The sequence below is a fragment of the Ranitomeya variabilis genome, chromosome 2, assembly GCF_051348905.1.
Source record: "Ranitomeya variabilis isolate aRanVar5 chromosome 2, aRanVar5.hap1, whole genome shotgun sequence".
NCBI classification, from domain to species: Eukaryota; Metazoa; Chordata; class Amphibia; order Anura; family Dendrobatidae; genus Ranitomeya; species Ranitomeya variabilis.
Genome location: NC_135233.1, coordinates 278,092,102 through 278,112,878, shown reverse-complemented (window position 1 = coordinate 278,112,878; position 20,777 = coordinate 278,092,102). Strand labels below are relative to the sequence as shown.

At 44.2% G+C, this 20,777-nt stretch overlaps 1 protein-coding gene across 1 annotated transcript in view; it reads right to left on the bottom strand.

The window, feature by feature from the left end:
* Positions 1-20,494, bottom strand: part of ITGB1BP2 (integrin subunit beta 1 binding protein 2) — a 32,674-nt gene extending 12,180 nt beyond the window's left edge. The window contains exons 1-9 of the mRNA XM_077285003.1: positions 20,456-20,494; positions 19,654-19,849; positions 19,514-19,563; positions 19,364-19,420; positions 17,094-17,257; positions 15,572-15,675; positions 15,435-15,490; positions 15,283-15,353; positions 7,876-7,987 (exon numbers count right to left, since the gene is read on the bottom strand). Coding sequence (XP_077141118.1) covers positions 7,876-7,987; positions 15,283-15,353; positions 15,435-15,490; positions 15,572-15,675; positions 17,094-17,257; positions 19,364-19,420; positions 19,514-19,563; positions 19,654-19,768 — 729 coding nt within the window. The 5' untranslated portion in view covers positions 19,769-19,849; positions 20,456-20,494. The remainder of the gene's footprint in view (positions 1-7,875; positions 7,988-15,282; positions 15,354-15,434; positions 15,491-15,571; positions 15,676-17,093; positions 17,258-19,363; positions 19,421-19,513; positions 19,564-19,653; positions 19,850-20,455) is intronic.
* Positions 20,495-20,777: the final 283 nt, after the last annotated feature.

Below are 20,777 nucleotides of genomic sequence, written 5' to 3'. Positions count from 1 at the left end.
AAGGGAGCTGCGGGCCCATCATACTGTGTATAAGGGAGCTGTGCACCCATCATACTGTGTATAAGGGAGCTGCGGGCCCATCATACTGTGTATACGAGAGCTGCGGGCCCATCATACTGTGTATAAGGGAGCTGTGCACCCATCATACTGTGTATACGAGAGCTGTGGGCCCATCATACTGTGTATAAGGGAGCTGTGCACACATAATACTGTGCATAAGGGAGCTTTGGGCCCATCATACTGTGCATAAGGGAGCTGCGGGCCCATCATACTGTGTATAAGGGAGCTGCGGGCCAGTCATACTGTGTATAAGGGAGCTGCGGGCACATCATACTGTGTATAAGGGAGCTGTGAGTCCATCATACTGTGTATAAGGGAGCTGCGGGCCCATCATACTGTGTATACGGGAGCTGCAGGCCCATCATACTGTGTATACGGGAGCTGCGGGCCCATCATACTGTGTATAAGGGAGCTGCGGGCCCATCATACTGTGTATAAGGGAGCTGTGGGTCCATCATACTGTGTATACGGGAGCTGCGGGTCCATCATACTGTGTATACGGGAGCTGTGGGTCCATCATACTGTGTATACGGGAGCTGCGGGTCCATCACACTGTGTATAAGGGAGCTGCGGGCCCATCACACTGTGTATAAGGAAGCTGCGGGCTCATCATACTGTGATAAGGGAGCTGCGGGCCCATCACAGTGTATAAGGGAGCTGCGGGCCCATCACACTGTGTATAAGGGAGCTGCGGGCCCATCATACTGTGTATAAGGGAGCTGCAGGCCCATCACACTGTGTATAAGGAAGCTGCGGGCTCATCATACTGTGATAAGGGAGCTGCGGGCCCATTACACTGTGTATAAGGAAGCTGCGGGCTCATCATACTGTGATAAGGGAGCTGCGGGCCCATCATACTGTGTATAAGGGAGCTGCGAGTCCATCATACTGTGTATAAGGAAACTGTGCACACATCATACTGTGTATATGGAAGCTGTGGGTCCATCATACTGTGCATAAGGGAGCTACAAGCCCATCATACTGTGTATAAGGGAGCTGCGAGCCCATCATACTGTGTATAAGGGAGCTGTGAGCCCATCATACTGTGTATAAGGGAGCTGCGGGCCCATCATACTGTGTATAAGGGAGCTGCGGGCCCATCATACTGTGTATAAGGGAGCTGCGGGCCAATCATACTGTGTATAAGGAAGCTGTAGGCCCATTAGTCCATGAGCCAAGAACCAAATTTGACGATATCGGTACCAAGCGGAGTGACTAATTCTCTTTGGTATTTTTAGGTAGATGCATGTCTGTAGTTTATTTTTTGATATGATAGCCCTTACATATACGTAGCTTATTAACCCCTTCAGCCCTAGGCCTATTTGTACCCAAGTGCCTAAGCCAATCTGACCTGTGCCACTTCATGGGCTAATAACTTTGGAACGCTTTCACCTATCCAAGCCATTCTGAGATTGTTTTCTCGTGACATATTGTACTTCACGTCAGTGCTAAATGGGAGTCAATATATTTTACCTTTCTATATAAAAAAATGCTAAATATTCGGAAATTTTGGAAAAATCGGCAATTTTTTAACTTTGAAATTCTCTGCTTTTTACAAAAATACTGATACCCCCCATAATAGTTATTAATTTACACTCCCCACATGTTTACTTCATATTGGCATCATTTTGAAAATGAAACCTTATTGTTTTACGACGTAATAGGGCTTATAGTTTTATGCGCAATTTTTCACATTTACAGCAAAACCCACTTTTCAAAGGACCAAGTCACTTCTGAAGTCACTTTAAGGGGCTTACATAACAGAAACCACCCATAAATTACCCCATTTTGCAAACTACACCCCTCAAGCTGTTCAAAACTCATTTTTAAAAACTGTTAACCCTTTAGGTGTTCCACAGGAATTTTAGCATGAGCCAAGAACCAAATATGACGATATCGGTACCACCCGGAGTGACTAGATGTAGTATTTGTAACAAAATTTAATCCAAGTTATGTAAATACACACTGAACATGTCATGTGCATATATATATATATATATATATATATATGTTACTCCATAATATCTTCAACATCGGACTCTGAATCTGACTGTTGTTCTACTGGCTCGTCTTCAGTACCCTTGTTCTGGCATGTCTGTAATCTGCACATGTCTGTGCACTTCAGGCCATTGCTGAGGCAAGTACACTGAGGAAGTTCACATGACCGCACACACTTGCAGGACAGTAGCTGTATAATAGCTTCTGGTGCTGGTGCCCCTTGCATCCACTTGACAACAAGCTTTCCGTCGTTATCTATCATCCAACCGCAGTCTGTTGGGTTTGCAACCCATGGCTGGCTCTGCAGACTTCTCCTCCAGATCGCAGCCTGGTAGTTTGCACGCAGTGCATGCATGAAAAGGCAGTCCTGGCAAGGAGGGAGTTGACTTGACTCTACCACTCCACGTCTGGCACAGAACAGCTGATAACGGAGCCTGTTTACCTCAGTTGTTTGGGTAGTTGGCAGGTACATGTGGCAGGTGATTTCCTGTAACTTCTCAAAAAGTTCGGTAGACACTTCCCATGAACGACCAACTTCCTGAAAGGCATCCTGGTATGTCTTGTTCATCTTCAACTGCTTGAGTGTCGTCATCTTCCCACGGCCAGCGAATGCACTGACGGTGTCACAGCCTGTAAATGCATGCATACCAATCAATGAATCACATACGCTGCCTCCCAATGTTCGGCTCAGAGTGGTGATATCCAGGAATCTTGTCCGGTTCTGTGTACCGCATTTCTGGAACAGGTGGGATGGGATTTTGTGGCACATGCCCAGACACAGGACCATGACATCAGTATCCTCCGAAGTGATGATGACCGACTTGTAACCAGATTCTGCTGCATGAAGAGCATGGAGAAGGAGGCGTGTGTCTGCTTCTTCTTGATTTGACTTAAGGTCAGCAGCCTCTTCCCACTGTTCTTTGGTGATCTTAAAGCAGAGCTGCTCACATGTGACATACAGCTCCTTCTCCTCAAGCTTCTCCCTGTGGTGTTTCGCCTTCCATTCTTCTACCAGAAACTTTATGAGACTTGCCTTGTTGGAGGAACTACTTAGAAGCTTTTTCCACTGCTGGATGTTGTGCCCATGTTGAATGTTCTTGAAATGGATCCCTGTGCCTTCATATCTGTTGACTCTTTCTGTATCTTTGATGGATGTCTCCTTGTAGACGTCAAAGACAATATCAATGCGCTTGCTCTTAGCACCCTCATGGATAGCGCGACTCATTGCTGTGCCTGCTAGCTGGCCAAATGTTGCATTGTTTCCCTTCAGTTTCTGAACCAGGCTCATCCCATCAATGATGGTTGCAGAGGGCTCGGGGATCACTTCTGCAGGACGAGCATTCCTCTCCAACTCCCTTGCGAGGGCAGCCTTGTTGGTCTTGCGGATAGACCCATCACCATTGGCAAGTGCCCATGGCAATGGACCCAGGGGATGAGTCAAGACATCACTCATTTGTAGCTTTCTGTTCTCAGCTACAAGTATCATCTGGCCAAATAGGTTTCTGTCAGCCTTCAAAATTACCTCCTTGCCAAGACCTTGTCTGCGTGTCTTCATTTGGATGTTAGAGAACGTTTTAAGTTTGTTCTTCGTCATCTTGTCATGAAACAATGTAGTTGGCTTATCGGTACCCAAACGCTCATCCTTGAATGTTTGATATGCATCCTCTCCTATACTGTATGCCCCTTGAAGGTCTTTGGCTACATCTGGTGGTGCTACAGTCGCTGTTGACAAACTGATAAGTTCACCATTATGCTCTTTGTTGAAGGGGTTCACCCAACCTGTCTCCAGCAGTTGAACGAAAGATTGGACATCGGCTTCATCTCTTCTAATCCTAGACACCTGTAGGTCTGAATGGCTGAAGTCAGTATATTGTTGGCCTACCAGGGCCCTCAGCTGCCTCAAGTACATACTGCGGTACTCTGATGTCAGGTAGAACCTGGAAACAGCTCCAACTTTGAGGCTGAAGCCTTTTGTGCCCCCTGGTGTCTGGGTGTCTTTGTTGATTGTCTCTTCAATGGTCTGGTCCACAGGAATTCGTCCAAAAGGATTCTTGCTACCGATCTGGACCGAAAAGCCACCTTGCATGAAGTATTCATGGACCTCTGGGTGTTCTATGGGCAGCCGAGACATTGTGGCATAGTAATAGGTTAGGTATCGGGCATAGTTGACCTTGTCATAGGCAAAACACCATGGTATCATCTGTCGGATTGCTCCTAGGTGAAGCATCCAGTTGCCTTCTCTTGAAGCTCGAACCAGGGCCAGCATGGTCTCGACCATGTCCAAGTATGACATCCAGAATGCTGAGAGTTGTTCATTTCTGAGGGTCTCAAGATAAACTTGAAAGAGCTTCAGGGTAAGTGTGCAAGATTCATTATCCAAGAGCTTTTCGAAGGATCCCTGCGACACACTGATGCGAAAGTTTGTGATGTTCTTCAGTGTTTCATCCAGATGGTGAAGGTCCCTTGCATGGTTTTCTTCTAGCCATGGAAGGAAGTTTTTCCATGCAAGCCTCATAAGTGCTTCATAGACCAGCTTGTGTAGTCTCACTGCTCTGTTGTACCTCCGGCCGTCCATCACTCCAGACACTGATCCTTCAGCGATTACACCGGATTCAACACACAGATCTCTAAGGCCTGCATCCTGAAATAGGTGTCAGCCTCTACAGAGGGAGATAGGAGCTCTGCAGAGAAGACCGGAGAGTCCTGTTCAGCACAGAACGTGTATGTGTCAGTGTGTGTGCGTGTGTTGGGGCACCTCAGGGTGTCTTCAAATGTGACATAGCCCCCTAGATTTCTTCCAGTAAAATTTGCACTCCAAAAGTCATTTGGCGCTCCTTCCCTTCCGAGGCCTGCCGTTCCCCAATACTGCAGTGTACGACAACATATCGGGTGTTGTTGTGTTCGGGAGAGATTGGTGAACAAATAGTGGGGTGCATTTTTTGCTGGTACACCTCTTAAAAATAAAAAAATGAGCCTAAAATGACACCTTCATGTAAAAAATGCACTTTTTCCATTTTCTCAACCAAGTGTTTCCAACTACTGTGAAACACTGGTTGGGTCAAAGTGGTCACTATACCCCCTAAAAGATTCCTTGGGGGTGTAGTTTCCAAAATAGGGTCACTTTTTGGGGTTTCCACTGTGGGGGTACCTCAGGCAGCCTTCAAATGTGACATGGCCCCCTAGATTTCTTCCAGTGAATCCGCCACCCAAAAACCACATAGCGCTCCTTCCGTGTTGAGCTGTGCTGTGTGCCCATACTTTAGTTTACGAGTACATGTGGGGTGTTTCTATAAACTGCAGAATTAGGGTAACCAAGTTTGGGTTTGCCGTTAACCCTTGCTAGGTTGCAGGTAAAATTGGATTACAATGTAATATCTGGAAAAAAAATGAAATTTTGAAATTTCGCCTTCATTCTGCTAAAATTCCTGTGGAACACCTAAAGGGTTAACAGTTTTTAAAAATGAGTTTTGAACAGCTTGAGGGGTGTAGTTTGCAAAATGGGGTAATTTATGGGTGGTTTCTGTTATGTAAGCCCCTTAAAGTGACTTCAGAAGTGACTTGGTCCTTTGAAAAGTGGGTTTTGCTGTAAATGTGAAAAATTGCGCATAAAACTATAAGCCCTATTACGTCGTAAAACAATAAGGTTTCATTTTCAAAATGATGCCAATATGAAGTAAACATGTGGGGAGTGTAAATTAATAACTATTATGGGGGGTATCAGTATTTTTGTAAAAAGCAGAGAATTTCAAAGTTAAAAAATTGCCGATTTTTCCAAAATTTCCGAATATTTAGCATTTTTTTATATAGAAAGGTAAAATATATTGACTCCCATTTAGCACTGACGTGAAGTACAATATGTCACGAGAAAACAATCTCAGAATGGCTTGGATAGGTGAAAGCGTTCCAAAGTTATTAGCCCATGAAGTGGCACAGGTCAGATTGGCTTAGGCACTTGGGTACAAATAGGCCTAGGGCTGAAGGGGTTAATAAGCTACGTATATGTAAGGGCTATCATATCAAAAAATAAACTACAGACATGCATCTACCTAAAAATACCAAAGAAAATTAGTCACTCCGGGTGGTACCGATATCTGGCCCGGCTCATGGACTACATCATACTGTGTACAGGGGAATTATGAGGGACATCATACTGTGTATAAGGGAGCTGCGGGCCAATCATACTATGCATAAGGGAGCTGTGGGCCCATCATACTGTGTATAAGGGAGCTGCGGGCCAATCATACTATGTATAAGGGAGCTGTGGGCCCATCATACTGTGTATAAAGGAGCTGTGGGCCCATCATACTGTGTACAGGGGAACTGTGGGGGACATCATACTGTTTGACGGGAGCTGCCGGCCCATCATACTGTGTATAGGGAACTGTGAAGGCATATTGTGCATATGGGAGCTGTTGGCCCGTTACACTGTATATAGAGGAGCTCTGGGGGGCATTATACTTTCTATAGTGGAGTTCTGTCAGCATTATACTGTGTATAGGGGAGCATTGGGCTCATATTATCTATAGGGGAGCAGTGGGAACATCATACTGTGTAAAGGGGAGCAGTGGGAATATCATATGGTGTATAGGGGAGTTATAGAATCATCATACTGTGTATAGGGAAGCTTTAAGCTCACCATACTGTGTATAATGGAGCAGTACATGGGGGAACTTAGGGGACATTATTAAATGTTAAGTGGGCACTTAAGCATTATTGTTATAGGGGCACTCAGAGTATTGTGACCATCAAAGTTGCATATGGTCACAATATGGCTGTAAAGTCAATGTTCATTTTTGTATAAAGATTTATTTTCAATAACAGTGCGGTCATATTCTGAGGTTCCCCTATATTCACAACTAGAGTACGCAACCGTAGCTGTAATCAGGGTTAGCTGGTTAGGGGCCCACTCAGATGTTTCGCCCCCCCTAAGTTGAAACCCTAGCTACGCCTCTGGATAGAGGACTACGGCTGCAATCACTTTTGGATGAGATGCAGCAGATCAAACATTTGGGAGCAAGGGAGTTTGTCACGGGGACATGCCCAGCGATAGACACGTTGTGCCTTGGCAGACATCGTCTCCCCCAGGCGCACCAAAGCTTCCGTTTTCAATTTAGCATATTCTTTGGTGTCCTGTAAGGTTAAATCATACTAGGCCTTCTGAGGCTCCCCTGTTAAGTATGGAGTCAGGACCTCCACCTACTGTTCTGGAGTCAATTTCTCCCTTTCGGTGACTCTTTCAAAAACGGTTAAAAAGGCCTCTATATTATCACTTGGGATTCATTTTCTGCATCATTTTTTCCTCACCACATTCCACTTTAGAATCGGTGGCACTTGGTGATCAGGTAGAAAATTGTTCTTTAATGCAGAAAATTAACACATGGTTGCAGTTGAGTGGGTACAGCGGTGAAAGACAGCCGTTTCGCATTGGTCGGACGCTTCAATGGGTCCAAGAATTCTTGGATACATGGTGGGCAGCCATCTCTCCCAACTCTTCAGCTGCTCACAATCAATCGGTCATGGCCAATTAACCCCTTTTAGTTCTATATGTACTAAAGTATTACTCCAGGTTTATCTCCCATCCACTAGGTGTCCGGCACCCACATTACAATATATTTATCACATTCCTGTAATAAAACAGGTAAAGCCTAGGTTTCAGGATTTTGGAAGACAGGAATATCACTGCTCACTGTTCTGTTCTTGCAATCTGAGGTACCTGAAAAGGCAGTGGAAACCTGAAGGGGCGCTAAACACAAGTGCAAACAGAGAATTAGAACTTCAAACGCAGCCTATTTGCATAATTGTACATTTATCTCTTACTTGCTTCCCGGGTGGCTGCACCCACAGATGTGTCCCTGTGCTGCATCCTTTCTGCTCTAGAAACTCATTGAAGTCACTTGTTTTAATGGCACAGCATGACCAGTACTTCATCCTGTAGAGAAACCATCAGAAATAGGTGCATTATGCATCTATGTAAAATATTCAGCCTCTTACAGTAAGGTGCAATACCTACAGAATGAGGTACAAATACCATGAAAACAAACTATTAAAAGAAAAGTTTCAGCACTTCTGCAGAAATATTCAGGGAAAATAGTATTCCCAGGACACAGAACCACAGAATAAACAATGGTTTGACCTCAAGAGTAAAAGGATGAGGCCTACGAAAGTGGATTTTATACATGGAAAATAAAATATCTGCAGATATGTCACTAACCAAAAGTAAACAAAATATGGAAAAAATTATATTTTTAAGATAGTAACACTCAAACCTATAGGATATATAGATAGTTTCTGAATCTTACATAATGTTGCTGTGAAAATATATTTCATGGATAGAACATGTATCCATTATAATCAATGGAGCTGTTTACTTAACGGCAAAAAAGAAAAACGTCGACATGTCCATTTTTTATACGTTTCCTGGATCAAAATTACCCTTACATGTCTACAGATCCATGAAAAATCACTGACAACACACACTGTTGCTCCTGTGCAATCCATTTTAATATTGTATTGGGTGGGAGAAACTTTGCAGTTTTTCTTTTATTTTTGAGTTTAGAAAACGACTGATAAAATACTGATATTAAAAACGAACACAGACCAAACTGCTGAAAATCTGATCAAAGTCACATGTTTTTACATATGAGAAAAATCATTTATGTCTAAGGGTAGGTACACACGGTCAGTAAACGCTGCGGGTACTTGCACAGCGTCCAGATGTTACAGCATAGTGAATGGGATTTCAAGAAATCCCATGCCCACTATGTGTGCATCGGCACCCGCGGCTTACCTGAAGAGACGGACATGCGGCGTGTCTTTCCAGACCGCAGCATGTCTATTTATCTTGTGGAGATGCGAGTCTTCGCAAGATAAATCTCACTCATACAATGCATTGGATGCGGTGAATCTGCACAGTTCAGTGAAAACATGCAGAATCACCTGCGTTCAACAGCCGGCAGCGCTTTGGACGGAGCGGACATGTGCTGCCTCCAAGTCAATCTCCCTGCTCTGCCGCTATGGGGCCCCTGAGCAGGCGGGGGGCACGGTGCCAGCAGTGGGCCCCCCGCCGTCATCGCATGGTGAGCTGTATCGGCAACTAGCCGATACAGCTCACTGCATTGATGAGGGAAGGAGTGCTGCAGTTCTTCCCCCATCATCCCCCTGTCAGCATCTGACGTCACTCTCAGACGCTGACACTGACAGTGGGCGCAGGTGACGTCACCGCCCTGCGCCCGCTGTCAGGACAAGAGTGGGAGCAGGGAGCACCGCTGGAACAAGGAGGAAGAGAGGTGAGTATTGTGTTTGTTTTTTTTATGGGGGCTGTCTTATACACTGCAGGATCTGCCTATGGGGGGGGGTGCTGCCTAATACACTACAGGATCTGACTATGGGGGGGCTGCCCAATACACTACAGGATCTGCTTATGGGGGGCTGCCCTATACACTACAGGATCTGACTATGGGGGGGGCTGCTGCCTAATACACTACAGGATCTGACTATGGGGGGGGGGCTGCTGCCTAATACACTACAGGATCTGACTATGGGGGGGCTGCTGCCTAATACATTGCAGGATCTTACTATGGGGGCTGCTGCCTAATACACTACAGGGTCTGACTATGGGGGGCTGCTGCCTAATACACTACAGGATCTGCCTATGGGGGGTGCTGCCTAATACTACAGGATCTGCCTATGGGGGGTGCGCTGCCTTATACACTACAGGATCTGCCTATAGGGGGTGCTGCCTTATACCACAGGGTCTGCCTATAGGGGTACTGTCTTGTACTACAGCGTCTGCCTATAGGGGTACTGTCTTGTACTATATTGAGGACTATCTGGCACATTATACTATATGGGGCCATCATACAGTGTGGGGATTACAGTGAAGGGGCCATAATACAGTGTTGGAGCCATCAAACAATTTGGAGTCTACTAAGGGGTCAGTATACTGTGTTGGTGGTACTATACAGTGAGGGAGCATCATGCTGTGTATAGGGGAGCTGTACAGGGGGAGACTCGGGACATTATTAAATGTAAAGTGGGCACTTATTGTTATAGGGGATCTTGGGTTACTGTGACTATCAAAGGGGCACACAGGGTAATATTACTTTCTAAGGGGCAAAATATGGGCAGTGTTTTCTATGGCAGTTGCACCTGGCATTACTATATTATAGAGAGGGTGCTTTAGAATTTACACAGCAGGTGCAGTAATAGGGACATATATGGCAGCAGCGGCTCAGTATTGGGGTATCAGGTGCAGTAATAGGGACACGTACGGCAGCAGCGGCTCAGTATTGGGTTATCAGGGGCAGTAATAGGGACACATACGGCAGCAGCGGCTCAGTATTGGGGTATCAGGTGCAGTTGTAAGAGGGTGAACTGTAGTCCCACTGAGAGGGCACTAGGACCCTGTGGTTTTTGCCTGTTGCAGCAGAGAACAGATCCTGCAAGACTCCGAGAGACAATGTGTGCTGGGGGGTGGGGTCTGGTATCTCGTGTGTAAAGTGAAACAAGGAAGTGAGAGGAGAGTGAGAAAGGCGGGAAGAGAGAGCAGAAGCTGCTGCTGTGATATAACCAAGAGACTGTGGATTTTACTGTGAGTTTGTTGGAGAAAAAGAAGCTATTGAGAGACTTTGCATTGCTAACGTTTTCCTGGAGAAAAGCTAACCTTTTGTTCAACTCTGTGAGAGACTTTTGTTGCTAACATTTTTCTGGAGAGGAGCCAACCTTTTATTTTGAAAGACTGAAACTTGACTGCAAACCCACTACGTATGTGAGAGTCTGTGGAATACCTGTGCATTGATTGGAGAAACAAGTCTGACAGATTGCTGATACAGAGACAGACGGGTTGTCGTGGAAGCATTCCTAGGAGCTACAGAAGAAGAGACAATATCGTGAGGCCACTAACTAAGTCCCCGGAGTTTGGGCTCGGCATCCGCCGATCAGACAAGAGGAGCTTGCTGTAACTTATTGGCGCTGAAGATATAGACTGGGCTGCAGCCTGTGCGGATTCCTACCTGAGAGGAGATCCATCTCAGGATACGGTACCATAAGTTATAGATACCCGGGTATCTCTGCTCAGAGTGTTTAATTGTTACTTAGAGGTGTATCTTATAATAGAGTTGTGTAAGTTATACTCAGTGTGCCATTCCAGGGGCTCCCTTTATAACACTACAATCAATTTACACTTGTTCCTGATTAGTTGCCCTGTTAGGTAAATTTCTTACTAGTCTTTTGTAGCATACAGTTCTCAGGAGACCTTGGAGTGGCACAGTGATTTCAGCTGCTGCTGAGCTGGTGTATCTTTGGGGTGCATCTACTTTAATATTCTCCATATTACCTTTATTATTTTGCCTTTGAGTAAACAACTGTTGGAGATTTCTGCCTTAGTCTTGGTTTGTGACTCACTGGATCTTATTCGGACCTCTGGTCATTACACAGTAATAGGGACACATACAGCAGCAGAGGTTCAGTATTGGGGTATCAGGTGCAGTAATAGAGACACATACGGCAGCAGCGGCTCAGTATTGGGGTATCAGGGGCAGTAATAGGGTCACAAACGGCAGCAGCGGCTCAGTATTGGGGTATCAGCGGCAGTAATAGGGATACATACGGCAGCAGTGGCTCAGTATTGGGGTATCAGGTGCAGTAATAGGGACACATACGGCTGCAGCGGCTCAGTATTGGGATATCAGGTGCAGTAATAGGGACACATACGGCTGCAGCGGCTCAGTATTGGGGTATCAGGTGCAGTAATACGGACACATATGGCGGCAGTGGCTCAATATTGGGGTATCAGGGGCAGTAATAGGGACACATACGGCAGCAGTGGCTCAGTATTGGGGCATCAGGTGCAGTAATAGGGACACATACGGCAGCAGCGGCTCAGTATTGGGGTATCGGGTGTAGTAATAGGGACACATACGGCAGCAGCGGCTCAGTATTGGGGTATCGGGTGTAGTAATAGGGACACATACGGCAGCAGAGGCTCAGTATTGGGGTATCAGAGGCAGTAATAGGGACACATACGGCAGCAGCGGCTCAGTATTGGGGTATCAGGTGCAGTAATAGGGATACATACGGCAGCAGCGGCTCAGTATTGGGGTATCGGGTGTAGTAATAGGGACACATACGGCAGCAGCGGCTCAGTATTGGGGTATCAGGTGCAGTAATAGGGACAAATACGGCAGCAGCGGCTCAGTATTGGGGTATCAGGTGCAGTAATAGGGACACATATGGCAGCAGCGGCTCAGTATCGGGGTATCAGGTGCAGTAATAGGGACACATACGGCAGCAGCGGCTCAGCATTGGGGTATCAAGTGTAGTAATAGGGACACATACGGCAGCAGCGACTCAGTATTGGGTTATCAGGTGCAGTAATAGAGACACATATGGCAGCAGAGGCTCAGTATTGGAGTATCAGGCGCAGTAGTAGGGACACATACGGCAGCAGCGGCTCAGTATTGGGGTATCAGGTGCAGTAATAGGGACACATACGGCAGCAGCGGCTCAGTATCGGGGTATCAGGTGCAGTAATAGGGACACATACGGCAGCAGCAGCTCAGTATTGGGGTATCAGGTGTAGTAATAGGGACACATACAGCAGCCCCGGCTCAGTATTGGGGTATCAGCAGGATGAGGAGTTTGTGCAGGTTGGGAATAGATGATGATGGGGCTGGAATGTGAGAAGTGTAACGTGTCTTTGTTGTATTCTCTGCAGACGAGTCCTGGCTGGAAGAAGTTGTCATGTCAGTCTGGGCCAGATGGAAAAGACGGGAAAAGTGAACAATTCCATCAGAAAGGACGTCAGCGGTAAGTCACTATCTGTAACTGTGCTGTGATCTCTTTATGTTCCGTAGGACTGTGTTTACCACTGACCATATGGTGGTAATATCCATGTTGGTCTTCATATAGAGATTATCTTCAGTAACAGCGCGGTCATCTGCTGAGGTTCTCCTCCACTATTAGGGCGCGTCACCGAATTGTAATCAAGGTTACTTGGTTAGGTGCCCACTCAGAAGCTTCGCCCCCTGAACCAAAACCCTAGCTACGCCTCTGGTCTGTACATATCATAAATGAGACCTAAGAGCTGGAGGAAGGAACCTATATAGGAACAAAAGGACCAAATATATCGCACTTCAAAATCCATCGTGCCATTTGTCCATGTAGAGTTTTATTATTGTCAGCAGCACAATAATGTTTACATCTGCCACCGAAAAATGAGTATTTCAATGTCTATAAAAATTGCAGTTAAGCAACATACAAACATGGTTGTCATTTGTCAGCAGACATGTTTAGAAACGCCAGTGGTCTGATACTAACATTTATTGGCCCACCTTATCATTGGCTGTGTAAGAGGACCTTAACGGGAATAAGTCACCAGGTTTTTGCCACATAATCTGAGAGCAGCAAGACAGAGGTCCTGATTCCAGCAATGTGTCACTTACTGGGATGCTGTAGTTTTGCTAAATCACTGTTTTATTATCATGAGATAATCAGTATTGCCACCTGCTGTCATGTAGTCTTCCATATTCATTAGCTCTGTATAACCCTGCCTCCACCACTGATTGGCAGCTTTCTGCCTATGCACAGTGTACACATAAAGCTGCCAATCAGTGGTATGGATGGAGTAACACAGAGCTCATCATTCAGAGAACTGCTAGATCTGCAGCAGCCCAGAAAATGACAAATTTCTGAAATCAGGATGTCTGCCCTACATCATGATGCTCTCAGATGGGCAGCAGAAACCTGATGACAAATTTCATTTCCAGGGCATCTTGTGGTAAGATCAAACCCTGCTAAGATATCTATATGGGCTTGTCCGTTATAGGAAGCTGAATAAATTATGTCATGATATCTGATCTGATGTCTTATTTCAGAGAAATCAATGTTTTCCTTATATGTAAAGGAGCTGTTCCAAGCTATGGGTCGGATGCTGATCTGCATGAGAATCTGCCTCCAGAGATTATTATAAGTGAAAGGGGTAGAAACGGTAAAGAGAGGGGCACAATAGCGCAGTTAGCAAAATAACAATTAGTTTGCTGTAAGGTAAAATTCTCACCTTTACAAGTTGTGAGTATGCACAACACATATAATCAGTAAGATAGGAGGGCTGCAGATGGCACCGGACCCGCGAAGGATCTTCAAGAAATTCTGGATAGGATATTCAAGATGCCGACAATTCCGCGCTCCTCCATAGATTGGCTATGTACCGGAGGAAGTGGACAGGGCGTCCACAAAACGCATAGTTTTATAGCCCTGAATAAAGTATACAACTCTTCTAAACTCTGTGATTCCCTTGCCTGTTTTTGGAGGAGCGCGAAATTACGGCATCTTGAATATCCTATCCAGCATTTATAAATGAATGGGGGAATTACCAGTGTGATATGGAATAGTTACCAGTGTGATGGCCGCTTTCTGCTCTCCTGATCTCACTGCAGAGCTGTGTGTGATTACACCTGACACATCTGCAGGTTCCTCTCAGCTTCCAGTTCACAGGCCGACAGGGCTACAATATTGTTACAATACAGCAGAGCTGTGAGAGCTGCAGCTGCTATGGTGTTTGTAAGGAGACAAAGTTCAGTTCTGCTGTTCTGTGTTAGTTACATGTCTCACACTGGTAACTCCCCCTTTCATTTACAATAATTTCTGGAGCGAGATTCTAATGCAGATCATTGTCCGTCCTATAGCCCTGAACAACTCATTTAAATACTGTATAAGAAATATGTGAATTTCTCTGGAATAACATCAGCTTGCAGATATCATGGTATCATTTTATTCAGCTTCCTGTGACCTACATGCCCATGTAGATGACTTAGGAGTGTTGATCCTACTGACATATTCCCTTTAAGGCTTCAACCTTCGTCACCTTATGGTTCCTTCAAATGGCACCGCATTATGAAGATATTCAAATTATATAATGTGGGTGCATATGTTACATGCTATAATATTATCACAGAAATATGGGTATAAGTGCCATATTATGACTGCATACATCTCTGAAGTTGTACAAAACAAGCCCTAAAGCATGAAATTCAGAAAATGAAGATGCCTCAGGGCAGTTGCAATAAATCAAAAACATCAAGATACTTTACAAATCCATAATCCTGTATATATATGTGTGTACTGAATGTGTTGCATAAATTATGTATATGCAAAAATGATCACTTGGATGAAAGATAAATAAAGAAGCCTTCAACATTGCATTAATACGAACACTGAATGCCTTACCCTTCATGGAACACGGGCACCCCAGGGTGATACACACAGCTTGCTATGTCACTCTCTGGCCCTTGGTAGACCTGTATAAGAAGACCAGACTGTGTCCTTGGCTCATCGCCCACATCGCTGTGTTACCATACTAGAGGAATAGGACTGCTCACCTCCTTACATCCTGAGTGCTTACATCTTGTCCCCGATAAGGTTACTGAAGTGTCAACTGAAACCAGAAAAGCATTTCAATAATTGTGCAGTCAGATACATAGTACTGGAATAATCCATAACACTTTTGATCACAGACCTTTGTTTTCTGATTCTTTATGTGACTGCAATGTGAGCTTCTCCAATTCTTGCTCAAGTGATCGAGAAACTTTGAGCACAAGAGGATTCATCTGTTCCTGTGTCCTAAAAGTAACCAAAACTGGGCAATGAGCTTGTGTTTGTTCTGCAGAATAGTATTTCATACTTTCTTCAGCTCAAGAATTGCATTCCGTTCCCAGTTGAGCCTATGTTAATGTTTAAGACAGTTGGTGATATTACAGATATACAGTCTAGCCGTTCATTTTCGATAACTGTTAGCCAAAAGCTACTCTTCACGGTTTCTCTTACTGCAACTTGCTACTAATTGGTCTTCTTCTTTCTGTCCTACGTTGATGCCTCCGCCATGTGCCAGGCAGTGCACTGGTTTCTTAGAGGGGCGAATACATTTGAGTGAAATTGAATTCACCTAAAAATTTTTACAAAAATCCATGTCGTCAAAATGCGGATCTTTTTAAATTCAAAAGAAAAAAGGAATATAGTCAGCTTACCGGTCTTGGACGAAATCCCCAGACCTGCCAACGCCCAGCACGGTTCAGGGTGAGCGCCCACAGCAAATGAAGACAAAAAGAGAAATGATCCAGCTGGAGGTGGAGGCAGTTCAAACTTTGTGAGACTTTATTAGACAACTAAACCGATAAATAGTTCTTCAAAATGAAAAATCTTTACATAGCAAACACCTGGCACACCAGTGAGGAGGATCAACGCGTTTCAACTATGAAGTCTAGATCATGAGTAAGACTTCATAGTTGAAACGCGTTGATCCTCCTCACTGGTGTGCCAGGTGTTTGCTATGTAAAGATTTTTCATTTTGAAGAACTATTTATCGGTTTAGTTGTCTAATAAAGTCTCACAAAGTTTGAACTGCCTCCACCTCCAGCTGGATCATTTCTCTTTTTGTCTTCTTTTTAAATTCAGCCCAATAGCGTCCACTGGCCACCAATTTTTTTGAACTATAATGCGCCATCCAAAAAGGTTAAAAACTAGAAATTCAATTTACTCACCACTGACTTCCCCTTTCGTGAAGGAAACTTCATACCCCCCACTGTGCCAGGTATTCTGAGTGTCATGGCACCCAAGAGGGTTTGATGCCCAGGAAGTCAGAGCGTACATCATGACACTGATGACCTCCCGTGAGCATGCGCAGAACCCTCCCAGACATAATGACATCCAGAAGACCCAGCACAATGCGGGAGATAGGACGATTCCACATGATCTGCTCCACACCCTCTATGCACTGGGTAGCCTTTTGTATCTGTACTTATACAGATACTGGTCAATGGCCAGTTTATGCAGCTCTACTGGAATACCCTTATTTATTATAATGATGGCTAGACCATACACGACTAGGAGTGCTAACAATTGGTCCTTGCCAATAGTGTCCAGTTTGGACATCCTTCATCAGATCTACATAACCGCCTAATGACTTGTGGCATAAAGTCTTCCATACACATGATGGCTTATAGTCAAATGATCGATCAGCTAACAGCGATTCCCCTTATTACCTCGGTCTCTCCTTTTGCATTTTTTCTGCCGATTTGGGACCTTGTACAATGATTTCTGTACATGATTTGGATCCTGGGCCATCAGATGCGTTTTTACTTCCAGAAATGTCAGGCTTTAAGGGTTCAGCTGGTTTCTCATTGCTGTGAAAACCTTTCGTGCAGCCCTGGAATAGACATACCAAAAAAACAAAAATGGGAATGCAACATTATGTATCATATAGTAAAAAGGTGCAGAACTGAAAACTCAGTAAACAAAGGAAGGACACTATAAAACTTAAAACATACTGTATACAAGGGCACTCACTCGCCCGAGGCTCCTATGTTTTCTATGACAGAGCTGCCACCAAACACCTCTCCATGTGGCTTATCTCAAGGAGAGCAAAAGGATCAATAGTCTGAAATTGGACATGTCGGATCATTATCTCCTAATAATGATCTGTCAGGTACACCCTATACACGGTGAATCCGTCAATATCGGCACATTTTAATATGTATTGGGGGGGCTTAAGAGCACAATGAGTTTTCACTTACCTGAATGGATAGGTTACAGACCTTTCCCGGCATACATTTTTACATTCCTATAGACCAGTGTTTCCCAAACTCGTCATCATGGCACCCGACACATCATGTTTTCAGGATTTCCTTAGTATTGCACAGGTGATGGAATTATTATTATTAGGGCACCAGAAACTGCCACAGGTCATGTCACCTGTACAATACTAAGGAAATCCTGAAAACATGATGTGTTGGGGGCGGTGAGGACTGAGTTTGTGAAACACTGCCATAGAACGCTGTTTACCGGACAGAGGGCAAAAATGTATCCACTTGACCTTCGTCTGGCTGGTGATCATATATAGAATAGCGCTATGGACTGCACTTCCCCATACAGAAGGCCAGAAAAGTATACCATACACAGAACTCAGGGGTATGGATTTTTTTTCTAATGCTCTCTATGCCTAAGTCTTCATCCAGTCTTTGGCTACTGTCGGGCATATGTCATGTGTAGGGGTGAGCGGACCTGTGAAAGTTCGGGTTCTGGTACCTCACCCAAACTTTATTCCAAAGTTTGGGTACCAGAACTCAAACCAGAACTAGATTCCCATTGAAAACAATTAGGGACTGAACTTAGAGATGGGTAAAAAATCTCCCTCTCTCATCTTAGATAACAAAGTACACCAGTACATATTCACACCCTGCCTGTCTTGGGGCTTGTTTGTACAGCTGTCCAAACTATCATATAACCATTGATACTCCTTTTCCCCAACAGCATTATTTCCAGAGATCACAGGAAATACATTTCACTGGGCTTAAATTGTTAAAGCGGAAGAGTAGTTCTAAAAACTAGACGTAATAGAGAATTTACAATGATTGTAGGTCTTGGAGCGGAGACCTGCACAAATTGCTAAAACTGAGGAACAGAAGAGCTCAGATAAAGCTGCTATGCTCTAGGAAGGGATCATAGCATTTCCATTGAGCCAGTCTTCAGTCTCAGGCTGAATGGCTCAGCTTCTTCATTTTAGTGATCAGTGAGGGTCTCAACATCCGGACCCCAACCAATTACATATTTTTACATATCTCTAATGCTTCAAAAGTTTTCTGAAGGTTCAGGTACATTTTATGTTACTCAAAGGGATAAAGTTTATCCTTGTGGAGAGCACCAGTTGGCATATGGAGACTTATCTGCCATGCAATGCTCCCCTGGTAACTTAAATGGGCAAAGACCTATTAGAGAGGAAGAGGACAGGAGCACTAGTAAGGAGGCAGCAATCATAAAAAACAAGGAAAAGGGATTCCAGCTTCATCAATCGTAAAATTTATTCCAAATAGAAAAATAGACATAACGCGTTTCGAACGCACAAATTGTGATCTTTATCAGAGCTCTAAAAGAACGCAGTTTGTGCATTCGAAACGCGTTTCTTTATCTATTTTTTAACCACAAAATCCTTCTATTTGGAATACATTTTGCAATTGATGAAGATGGAATCCCTTTTCCTTTTGCTCTATTTGCAGACACAGGTTGCAAGGGTTTTGTCCCCAAGTCATATGGCAAGACCCTTTGATAGGTTGACTTTTAGAATTTCGACCTCCAATGGGTGACAAAAGCGTTCCTGTCCTCTTTCTCTCTGAAGAAGCTATTTAAATGCCCAGAGCAGCACTGCGTGGCCTATAAGTCTCCTCATGCCAATTCTGTATTCCTTTAGATAAGTTAATATTATAAACTCTTCAAATCTCAGCTACAATTTGAAATAAAAAAATAGCCGATAGCATACCATTATAGCTAGAAATTCAGAAAAGTCTGTTGTGCGTTTCCTACAGCAAGACCAGCCCTGAGAGGAGAGATACATAATGAAAGGAGTTAAAAGAGGCAATCTGAGCAAGCACAAGTATTGTTTAATGGGTGGAAAAGACTTGAGACTGACCTTCAAAGCATCATGAAAAATAGGGTATCCCGGATGGAAGAGACAAGAGTCTGGAGACAAGAGATACACTAAGTGATTCCTACATAGATACCTCGCCATTGATACCCTTATTCTACAAAATGGACATAAAAGACACTAACCTGCAGCGTTGCTGTCGGGAAGGAATCGCTGTCCGCATCCCTTGTTATAACACAGCAAATAATGATCCTGGGTGTCCTGTGTATTATTCAGACTAATCCCCGGACAGCTCATCATGTCAGGAATGGGTATAGAATACCAAAGAGAAGATAAGGAGAGTAGGCTGTGAAGTAGTCGAAGAAGAGAAAAATCCAATGTCTGCAGAAACATGAAACATCAGAATTATAAAGACTGAAGTGTACCGATAATTGATTGATTAGTATAAAAATCACATAAGTATTTGCACAAAATCGAGAAGATGTCAGAATGCTGGGATCTACAAGCACTAATAGTAATGATACAAGAAGTTTCACAAAGCAGAATTAGGACTCGTGCAGACGACCAGAAAAATTAGACAAGAGCTATCCATCTTTTGACAAATAACATTCACCCCCCATATTATTCTATGGGGCCATGCACATGTCTGATTTTTTTTTCCTTCCACCAGAAATTGCAACATGCACAATTTGCCTCCAATAATCGGAACACTCTTGGCCATTCAAGTATGTTGAAAAAATTGGACCTCACATGGATAACATCTGAATGCAGTCTGATTTTCACGTACTGACTGAATGGTGATAAAAAGAGAAATTTTGTGTGTGTGTTTTTCACATCCGAGAAAATCGGATCACCCTCTGATCAAAGTGTAAGATGCATAATCGGACCGATTGCCTTGTGTGACCCTAGCCTAATAACAAGAAATATACAGATCAGTTATAAGAAAGACGCATAACAGAAGGAAGGGAGACAATGAGAGCCAAGTACCTGTAGATGTGCAGTAGCATAGTCACAGACCGGCCGGAGGGCACAGCACACTGTGCAGGCCGGACACATGGCACTATCTTTAGACTCTGTGGGTGCCAGCCCAGCACCAAAGATGGAAATAAGAATGTCAATAGCTGTGACAGGTGACGGACGAGACAGAACACTCCGGCCAAGCTGCAGAAAGTACAGGAAAGATCTAGAGGAGAGAGAAACATCCAGATTCTCAGAAAATAAGAGGTACAAAAGAAAAAAAACAAGTAAAAAGCAGTAGTATAAGGCCTCCAGAGCACAAGTATTTAACTCATAAGACAGTAAATAAAAT